The sequence below is a fragment of the Atta colombica genome, unplaced genomic scaffold, assembly GCF_001594045.1.
Source record: "Atta colombica isolate Treedump-2 unplaced genomic scaffold, Acol1.0 scaffold228, whole genome shotgun sequence".
Lineage (NCBI taxonomy): Eukaryota > Metazoa > Arthropoda > Insecta > Hymenoptera > Formicidae > Atta > Atta colombica.
In genome coordinates, this window is record NW_017259325.1 from 1,631,889 (window position 1) to 1,643,639 (window position 11,751).

General features: G+C 34.1%; 2 protein-coding genes across 2 annotated transcripts in view; one reads left to right on the top strand and one right to left on the bottom strand.

The window, feature by feature from the left end:
* Positions 1–11,751, bottom strand: part of LOC108688278 (complexin) — a 127,737-nt gene that overhangs the window by 104,101 nt on the left and 11,885 nt on the right. The gene's annotated exons all lie outside the window — the stretch shown is intronic.
* Positions 3,975–11,751, top strand: part of LOC108688279 — a 13,408-nt gene continuing 5,631 nt past the window's right edge. The window contains exon 1 of the mRNA XM_018194464.1: positions 3,975–4,096. Coding sequence (XP_018049953.1) covers positions 3,975–4,096 — 122 coding nt within the window. The remainder of the gene's footprint in view (positions 4,097–11,751) is intronic.

Here is an 11,751-nt window from a genome sequence, read left to right on the forward strand (position 1 = left end):
TATATATATATATATAAGATTTAATAGTAAAAGTATTACAAACGAAAGTGGAAAAAGTGTGACCTGTAATGCGCGGTCGTCAATAAAATACTCTCGTTAAGAAAAACTTATTTCGCAAGTTTCTTTCGTTGAAAAATATATTTCTACTACATATTTTCTCCTTTTCCGGGCTACACTGTATAGCCGAATAAAAGCCGAGTGTGCAACAGTGAGATAGATGTTGGAATCGAGCTGCCGAGCTTTTGTTGGCATAAATGGATTTATGTTGCGCCATCGATCTCGCATATGGCTTCGTTATGATGACACGCGATTCGAGTATCTCCACTTGAAACATATTCCGTGGCGAGTTTCACCATGTCACTGCTGTTGTCACGATGGTATAGCGTTTTCGGAAAATTGCTGAAACGCAGACATAAATCTGTCGTTGATGGAGATCGTCGATCGGGAAATATTTTCGAATCTAGTCGTGGACAGTTCGCCGATTCGACGTGTATTCGGCTCATATGTAAATAACGTTACGAAATGAAAAGAAAATTCAATCTCGGAGATACGAGTATAAAATCGTTAGTAATTGATATTTAAACGCTCTCACGAATAATAATTTTCGCTCTCACGAAAGATTATTTCTTTATTAAATGGATACAATAAGCGACACCGGCAGCGATCAATATTCTCTCCTTGGCTTAACTTCCAATCTTGGATTTGCATATTATATCTGTGACATTTGTATTTATGAATTCTTGTCGATTGGAAAATATCCTACAAGGGTGTCATATTCAAGACATCCCCGTAATTTTAATGTTCAATGCTTTTCTAAAATTATCATTTTCCGCCTCATTATACTCACGTTTTTCTCGTCAAGAAAAAAACGTGAGCAGAGAAATTACTCTAACGCGAAACAGAAAACGAAAGGAAGATTGAGGAAGCTTACCGATTTGACGGATGAGGGGCAGCCAAAAAAGAAACAGCGAAATCATCCATCAACCGCATCGAGAGTCCTTAAGGAAATTACTCAAAGACCTAACCACCTTCGTGAATACATCCTGATGAGTATATATACTCGCGCGCTAAGTAATTCCGCGCACCAAACTTTGATGAGTCACATAGCTAGAGCTCGGTATTTTAAAATCCTTGGTTTGATCCCTCAAGGAGAACGGAGGAGAAATAAAATAAAAGTTTAATTTTAAGAATAACACATGAAATATCCAATCTTCGTCAGAATCCGTCGGTAAGAGAACACACCAATCCGGAAGCGTAGACAATACCTTTGCTCTTCAGTAGCTTTGTGTATTGATTTACAGTGGTTTATATAGGGTGTCTCAAAATTAATGTTGGAATGTTCTTTTAACACTGTTTTTCCGAATTTTAAGTTAATTTTTTCTTAAAAAAGAAATTAAAACATTGATTTCTAAACATTTAGAGAAAAATAATCTTTTTCATAAATTCTTCAAAGAGCTGAAGGACTTTCTTAATTTATTTCAAATGATTTATTTTAGAATAATTTTAGTTAAAGTAATATTTACAAAGATATATGAAAAAATTGCAAAGTTGCAATAAATGATTATTTCCCTCGGTATTTTCGCTAGAGGAAACGGTTCACAATTTATTCATGTATGTATGCAGTCACCTAGTCAGAATTGCGGAGCACAGATTACAAAGGATGCATAGGATACAATAACTGCAATACCAATATCATTGTCTTTGCCAAGTCACTTGCGACAGAATTACAACGTATAGCGATACAGTGAAACGTTAAATCTGGCCGTGTACATGCTTGCGACGGTTATCACTTACACTAATATCCACCGGTTTCTAAACCGACATCTTATACACGTTTCTTACAACGTTTCTTACGGATATTCATGTACAGAATTCTCATCATTCGTATTATAAAATATATATAAATATTAGGTTTTAACTACGAATACTGAAAGTTAAATTCAGATAGGTGCTGATTAAAGTAACGGAACTAGAAATGTTGATTTTAATTTTATTCTTCTCCTATAATTTTATTTCTCTTGTTTAATATTAGTAAATTGTTAAATAAACAAAATCAGTAATATTTATTTATGGAAAACGTAAAAAGACTTTTTTAAATCAGAATATTTCATTGATTCTCCTAAACGTTGGGTTAATGCTCTAAACCGCGATCTAAAGCTATTACTTCAAAAAGAGCACTAAGGGAATTAGTGACTCCATTTATCACTTAGCCTTTAGCCTTAATTTGTCCTCTCACCAAGCGTATCGAGTCCTGCCTACTCGAAATTCGATTTATCATAAGTAATATCAATAATGAAAAATTAAATATGAAATGTAATGTCCTAAAAATGTGCTAATTAATACATCGGAAAGAGTCCGGTTGCATTTGGAACATTAATGGAAAAAAATGGACAAATTAAAATTTCATAGTTAAATCTATTACAATTCTAGTCGAGATATCCAATTATATGATAACCAGAATTCTGATTAATATATATTATACATAAATCAGAATTTATGATTCATTCATTTTCAACTAGAAATTTGTTTGTCATTTTCAGTTTCAGTAGAGTTTATGTCTTTCGAAGTTAATTCGTGATAACAAAAACAATTTTACTCCGTGTAACTCAATATAATTTTAGAGAGGAACTTTCGAATAACATACTTTTTTATATTTAAACACTATTATAAGAATATTAATTACTCATAGTCGAGTAAAGATTCAGCTTGGTTAAGAAATAATTCATCTTTCTAGTCAGAGAGTAAAGTACATGATATAATTACGATCGCTATGTAAGTTTAACGAAATCTAGGGTGCAACTGCGGCGACGCATGTTGGACTCCATGGTCGATGGTGGATACAGTTGCATCAGCATCAGAGACTCCGAAGGGAAAGCTCGTCGACGCTAAAAGCTCGAAACATTAAAAGCACCATCACATCCACGCCCCCGGCTTCCCTTTATGCTCGCGCATGTCGACGCAAGCTCGCTTAATTAAGCCAAATATGAGACGACGCTTTTATTTCGAATTACCTGCCAGTCTCTCCCATCGGTTAAAAGAAAGGCGACCTGTTTACAGTCAGCGAGAATTTTTGTTCGTGTAAAAGAATGTAATGATATTTCTTCAAAATGATATTCTAAAGCAGTTTGAAAAATCCATCGGAAATTTTTTATTAGGAAAAGAAAAAATTAAGTACTGTAATGTCTTATACAATTAATTCTGGAACTATGACGAACTTTAATATAAACCAAATGGAATTCTTCTTGCTCACGAATAACAGTGTATGACGTAGTCATGACGTTGTCAAGTGTTAATTTGCAGATTCACTGACTAACGGAGTAAAGAGGGATGAGAAACCGTTTATGCAGATTACGTGCTGTCTGATTACTGACGGTACGACACCATTTCTGCACCTAGAGTTGCCAACTCTCCACTTAACGCGCCTCCCAAATGCGCGCCTGCATCTATCCGCATCACGTGCCAAGATTAGTTATTAGATTGCAAGAACGGCTCAGACTTGGCTATGTAACGACATCGGTATGGAAATGGGAATGAAGATGGTCCTGTTATATGACGCGCACAAAACAGGAAATCTTCTCGCGGCAATCATCGCATGTTACGTCGAGGAGATCTACGCTCAATGAGATTTGCGCCCATCCACACGGATACTACGACAGACGTGTGGAATTTCAGCGATGTAACGTATAAAATTTATCACCTCGGGATTCCGGGATAAAACGTTTAATATCCCGAAGAACACCGCGTAGAGAATGAAATCGTCAACCCATTCCGGCAATCCGGAAAGCGCAGAGCCGAGCAAGATGTCGAGTCATGAGCGGATCTCACTTAACCAAGCAAAGTTAACATGTTAAGCGAATCGTTAATTGTGTGACATGCTGTGCCATGCGCTTCGTAGACGACCGCGAAGTTCAGAAGGAAACTAAATAGAAGATTGGGGTAAATTTGACGGAGAGAGAACTGCACTCGGCCCCGCAATGATGGCAAGAGTTTTGCCTTCCAGCTCCATGAAACTCCGCCGGCATAGATGCAGCAAGAATTTCCTGGGAGTTACTAATGGTATTCCAACATCCCGTGCCAGCCCACGAATTCCATTAGAGTACGTCAATAATATTCTCTTACATGTTACAAGACCGATTAAATGTTAAATTACGAACGTGAAACTCGTTCGGTTCATCTTTCGTTTGCTCATACTTGTTATAGATTTTGATATTTACCGTATTACTCACACATTAAATCCTTAGCAATAATATTACGCATAGTAATAATCATAGTGTAGTATATAATCGCCGATAAATCTCATTATTGAGAAATAGTTAATTTATAATTTGTTAAATTAACATTGGCGTGTACAATTAAAGAAATTTATAGAGAACTTGTTTGCGAATTGTGTTTGAGTCACTCGATGAGATATGTCAAATGAAAATGAAAATCGATGTTCAGATGTCTTGATATGAAAGCGTTGGAGTATCCGGTAACAGTTAATCGAATATCTAGCGCGTCCCGTACCGGAAATAGCAACGGAAGCGGAAATCTTAGATCAAGAAGTGGTTCACCTTGATCATGGAAGAGGATCGCTAACGGAAAGCGAGTGTCGCCTGATGGTATCTGTCTGCAATTCAACATAGAGATGTCTGAAGTACTCAAGAGTTGCTATCTGGCATGACACGAACAACGAGAGTTCAATTTATCCTATCCTATAAATCTTACAACGAGTTTATTATTCGAATATTTATTGAAAAGCCATATAATAGTGATAAAATTTCGCGATATTAGTTTCTTATTTTTGTATAAATGTAACAAAAACAATAGACGTGTTTTATATGTTACATATTAGCTTAAAAGTATGAAAAATTTAGAAAAATGTTGCGTTTTTTAAATGCTCGCGTATCATCGTCTTTCTGAAACTTTATTAAGATTTCTCACGTACATTATTTTTATTTTGTTTCATCTTTTAATTTATAATATAAACTATATAACAAAACTACATACTAGTGAAAATAGTGATTTAATTAAACCAAGAAAGTAAAATAGCTACTGAGAATTGTAATTGTACATAAACTCAATTAACTTATACTAACACTTTGAATTTCAATGTACACGTATCCGTTAGCAATTCACATGAAAATTGTCAAAGCTGCGATGCAATTAATTTATTGAATAAGAACACATTTAAATTTGCATAAGAAGTTCGCTGTAACGTTTACCTTATTTAAGTTTTGACAAGTTCCACCAACTAATATGATAATATCCCGATCTACGAACCAGAACGTGAGTTCGCTTTAATAGTTGAGACGACAAAGGGTGTTGTAGACTGCCTATCGTGATTTAATGAGAGCGAACATTGAAATGCTTTTGTAATCGGATATAGCGGTTCATGTCTTTTGTATACGTTTAACGTTGCAATAACATTTCTTTACCGTATCGACAAGAGAATTTTAGACGAAAAAAGAAAGAGAGAGAGAGAGAGAGAGAGAGAGAGAGAGAGAGAGAGAAAGAGAAAAAGAGAAAGATACAGCGGGAATATTATTAAAAAACATTAAGATTTAAAAAGTGGATTTAAAAAGAAATAGAAAAGAATTATAGTTTCTCTTCTATTTATTTTAATATTTGTCGTTTTGAAACGATATTATTATCGATAATAATAAATATAATTCCCACTCGATTCACGTTGCCACATTTGTCACTGGTGAATCTTATTGTTGGAGCGATGGGAAGCAATGCCATTTGACTGATAACCTCTTGACTATTAATTGGCGTTACTATCCCTCAATTAATAGAGACTCGGATAGATGGCAAATTACAGCGCACGTACAGCGCACTGTTTGACAAATATTTGTCTGTCAACACAGTCCCTGCTTTGATTTTGGTAAACTATACGTAACTATCATTGATTACAGAAACATTACTCCTTTCTGAGCAACATCTCTTTGACGAGGAGTCTTTTCGCTACAATATAAACTTCTTCATATAGTGAAGTTTGAAAAATAATCATGTCGATATAGCACGATAATTTACATGAAAGCAAGCAAAGTCTGTCTCAGCGGAATCGATAATTTGTGACGCTCGTACAGGCGCCCCGATTTATTGAGCGATTCCGAAATGGCTCCCGCGGAAAAGTCAAGAGCGATAGCAGCTTATCAATATGGATGTGTTTAACTTGCTGCATAATGGACGAAGTCGGCATTTCCCCAACCGAATGATATAACGGCGTAATCATTAGTCGGAACATTCGGAAACTTGGTTAACTCGGATCTTCACTTGGAAAACTAATTGAAAGAATCCTCTCCTGTTGGAGTCTTCCGCTCTACGTTTCCTTCCTTCTTAATTCTTTTTATTCTCGAAAGCTTTTCTGCCGTCTGCTTTGTGCGTTTTGATCTTCGGAACGACAGAAATTTGTAAGAATGCTTTGCGGAAGATCGAAGTCGGTGGTAGGAGTGCTTTCTTTCGCAAGTTTAAAGTCGATATTTCTTTTTTTAGTAAAAATTTCAAACCATTTTAAATTGCAGAGATATTTAATGCTGAAAGCTGAATGGTTCGAAGACGTTGGACGTTTTATTAAAAACTTAACTTGTTTCTTAATATAAAGCAGCAATTCTTGATTATTTTTCTTACAATACTTATTTTTATAAAATAACAATAATATTAAGAATCTTTATTTTAGATCGCATATGTGAGAACACAATCAATAATTGCCTCGATGCCTCTGAAGTCTAAAGGCTTAGGACGCTCGTTATGGAATACAGAAAGATCCGGGTTCCGCTTCCGATCGAAGTAATATTTTTCGCAATAAGTTTATTACAGTTCTTTAAGATGAAATTTGGAAAAATTTGGGAGGATTATTAATATTTCAGATTGCATTAAAAGTCCGACAACCATCGATATTACGCAATTATAACTTCTGAAATTAATTCATTTAAATGAATATATATAATGAATATATAAAATAGTTCAACATCTTATCATTCAGACCGTAGTGGCGCTTCGTATTTAAAATAATGTATCTAACATAAACGATCTTATTTCCAATCTTATTATCATTTATAACAGTTATTAATTAAAATATTTAAATAAGTAATAGAATGTGTCAATGTATACCAGTCGGACAACCGGACACTGCACAGAAAAAAATAAATTGAGTGGTACAGCAAACTTGTAACTTACTGCACGAATTCAACATCTATAACTAAGAAGATTTAATAATTTAACAAATCGCTAATGTTATTCAGCTATCAACTTTGCTATTTTAACATAAAAAATTGACTGCCTATATATTACGACTGTAGATTTGCTGAATTAAAGTTTTCAGTTGTGTTTTTTTTATAGGACGTAATTGTCCCAGTGTCCCACAATTAGAAAATTAGTATGCTGACGGGAAATATTAATAGATGTTTAATAACAAAAGACTACTATTCAAATTGATCTTTAAGTGCAAAAAATGCATTTAAAATTAATATTAATTTAAATAACTAAATTTTGTGATAAGATTTTTTTCTTATACTATGGCATAGTATATAGAAGCATAGGTTATTTCACATCAGAAATATCTTAGATATTTCGTGTTATAATTTCCACATCTTACGGTTTTACGATTATTAATCTAACTTCTGTAATTAAGCAATTCAACATATCCCGCATTTTTCTATTAGTACAATCCTATTCTATCACTACATGAAAAATTTATTGCCAAATATTTATTTATTTTTTTATTAAATAACAAAAAAGATTAGGCTCATCTGAGATTAATATTAATTTAAATAAATAAATTAAACATTTTGTGTAACTATCCGAACGTACTTATTATCCGAGCCCAATAACTGGACATGTACCTATGTATTCGGACATTTACATAACATTTTATTTATTTAAATTAATATTAGTCTCTTAATATTAGTTATTTAATGTTTCTATAAAATATACACAAACATAGCCAATGTGCGCGAAAATTGAGTATACGATGGATTATATCCAGAACTCATCTTCGGATAGTTGGAACCAAACATTGCAGAAATAGGTATTCGATGTTCATTCCGATTGTGCTTTTTATTATTGTACAATAACATACTTTAGAGAATTATTTATACACACAGAGAAGAGATTAGTCAACGCAGCTAAAATAGAACTGTAGCAGTTAAAACGTATCCTTATAATAGGAACAGTTAATGTCATTGCTCAATTTATTAACTAAAATTTAGGTGCTACAACGAAAAATATTCTCTGCTAAAGTAAAATAGCAACCAGCAGCATCCCAGAAACAATTGCGAATGGAGTGTTCGGTTACGCGGCTAAGATAGTGACGAATAGCTGCCACTTATTTAGCTACTCATATTAAACACGCTTTTAATTTTAATTAATAAAAATGTCGGCAACAATGTATTTTATCTTCAATAGTCAATTTTTATCAATAACAGCAAAATTTAAATCAGCAACTGATATTTAGCTGATATTACTAAGTCCTTTTTTTACGTGTAGTAACAATTTTCTTATACTATGACATAGGAACATAAGTTATTTTATATCAGAAATATCCTAGTGAAATATCTCGTGTTATGATTTCCATGTCTTATGGTTTTACGATTATTAATCTAATTTCTGTAATTAAGCAACATATCCCGCATTTTTCTATTAATACAGTCTTATTCTATCACTACATGAAAAATTTATTGCCAAATATTTATTTATTTTTTTTATTAAATAAAAAGATTAGGCTCATGAAACTTGAAGACATCCAAATTCTAAAATTTTTTTTTACAATGATTACAGGCACGATCTAATGATAAATTTTCCACTGAATAGTTTTCAATCCAAGAGTAATAAATTCTTGATGGGACCAATAGATAGCGTTTATTAGTTTAGCAGAAAAACGTAGCTATTGTATATTAGGCACTAATCTCATAATAGAGGGTTTTCCTCTACATATACATGTATACACGCTCTAGTTACGATTAAAACGTAAATAAAAATAAAGTAACGATAAAAGAAACTAGTAAAATTGTTACCATTACCCCAAAAATGTAACTGGGTTATCATGAACGTTACTCAGAAGAAAATGTAATGTCGTTACCCAATCGTTACTGAAAAAAGTAACTTGTAATGGTAACGACGTTACAAATAACTTGCCAAGTCTGCAAATAAAAAAAAAATAAATAATAAAATGTCGAGGCTACAATAGTTTTTTAATTATAATTGATTAAAGATAGTGTGTAATTCGAAAACTATTATAGCCTAGATATTTTCGTATTAGGATTTTCGTCTTAGAACGTTTAAAAGAATCCAGAAATAATATTAGAGGCTCTAAAAGTAAAATGGTTTTTTACTTAGCATTTAAAGTTAGTTTATAATTAAAAAAACGACATTTTTGTATTAGGATTTTCGTTTCAAAATTATGTCAAGAATATGTCCTTAGAAGAAATTCATTAGTTGTGAGACATCCTGCATATCTCAAAAGATATACAAGTCAAAATGGTTTTCTAGATACGCGATTACTCATATCACGAAATAATCCAAAGAATTTAAAAAACTGGGCAACCCATATTAGATCTTGAATTCTGATTAGTACGTGCTTAATATGGCGGATGCACCATGGAAACTTCGTAAAATCTTGTACAAACTTCGACTGCATTTAAAGATTTGAAATTGTACATTTTATACAACAATTCTGCATACTAAAATATTTTCCTTCTCAACATTTCCGTTGCTACCTTTTTATATAGTAGAACTGCTGTATTACTATAGCATCATTTGAATATTTTACTTATCGAAGTAGACGGGAAGGAAGAGTGTGCACGCGGTCATGTGATATACGTGACCGCGTATGCAGAACTTGGTAAGTTTCCTCTTGAAACTTGGGTAATCTTCGTCCCCGGCCGTTGGTGCACCACACGCGCACTTTCCCCAACTTGAAAATGAGTCTTCCCCGGAATTCACTTAGCAGGCGCAAAATGGAAAAAGAGAAGCGCAAGATATGTGCGCCGAGGATATCCGCCAGTATCAAAACCTTGGATAACCTCGAAAAAATCGTACATTCTTAGACTGAAAATTTTATCGCGTATGTAATGTAATGTAGAAAAAAATATTGAAACTTTCCAACACTCTAATAAACGTCAAAACGATGTTAATTAACTAAAAGCACTCATCGCGCGAGCTAATGAAAATAATTCCTAATGATTTGATATTGCTACTCCTACTTTCTTCAGTAGAAATATCTCGAGATGAGAGAAGAATGATGGGCTTTCAAACGTTAAAATCCTCACCGGACTTTACTCACTACTCTAACTGAGGTAGACATTTTTCTCGCGACCAGGTCATTATTTAATGTTTATGAACGATGAAACGCCTTTCATAAATAATAATCAAGAAGTCTGGACGTTAAATCGATGCGGAAAGCATAGTTCTCTCGTTACGTTATTCGATATAGCGGGAAGTCTCGTAAAACATATTTTACAAAATCTCACTAATTCCAAGCGCTATACGAGTCTCCCATAGGCGGAACGGTCTCTCCTTGTTACTTTCAATATTCCCCAAGCACTTACTTCGCGACGCCAATTTTACGAAGCAGTTAGCGGCGCTAACAAGTTATCGGAGTGAAATTGAAGGGAGATACCCAACGGCCTGGATATACGGCGCGGATAGAAACTACACTACAGTTTGATCAGCTTACTGAAACTCGCCCTTCGGCTATTTTGATTACACCCAGCTAGATTTCTATCGTACATACAAGACGCCTCGAAACTATACTGCGCTTCTTCACGATGATAAATCCTAAAGAGAAAACCAAAAAGTCCGAATTGTTCGAACAAAATTCCCATTTTTTTTATAACAAGACTAAATTTATTACATCTACCATATAATTTCTATTATGTTTGCCATCGACATTATACTTTTCGTACAATTATTACCTGTAACTGAGAAAAAATTAATAAAATAAAAATTAAATTACCAAAGGGCAAAATGTTAAGTTTCTATTTAGCTCCTAGGAACGTATTACTGAGCGCATTACTGACGAATGCAATCGAGTGACGAAGTCAACCAGCGGGAAATCTTACGATTCACGGTCATTAAAATGAAATGTGCACGGAGTTGTAGCCAGCGGCGTTGGCGGTGTCGCGAGTCAGCTGATAAAATTCCCAGTTATTCGAGAAAAAGCCTGAAGGTACTACGGGTTTCGAAGGATTTTATAAATTGTCCGAACGAACGAACCATTCATTCTGGTAGGACGACCGATTTTACAACTACTGAATTATACGCTCTGAAAGTCTGGACTTCCATTAAAATGGAATAACATTCCCGATGTAGCGATGTGCACTATAGCGTTTGCCTCATCCTCCAAGAGAGTGAATAAGACAAATAAAATATATCGTTTATTTATCTCGAGATAAAAGGATAAAGACACGTTTATTCGACGGGCGATAGACAATCAGATTTTTTTTTATCTATCTTCATGGCAGATAGTCATAAAAACGTCGTACAAGTAAAACACGACTATTGAGGCGAAGCATCGAGCACCACGTTGAAAGATGAAAGTCATATACATGTGCTCCACTTCTACCGACTCACTTATGACCCATATTCCTCTACAGTTTATGACGCAAGTTGTAAAACCGTCTGTTGGGCGCTTCTAAACTTGATAAGGACTTAAGTCACCGGAACATCGCAATGTCGCGTAAAAGTTTACTTCGATAAACCTGATGGCGCGTATCACTGAATGCAGCGTAATTTTCAATCCAATTTTAAACAAAACTTAGGATTCTGAAA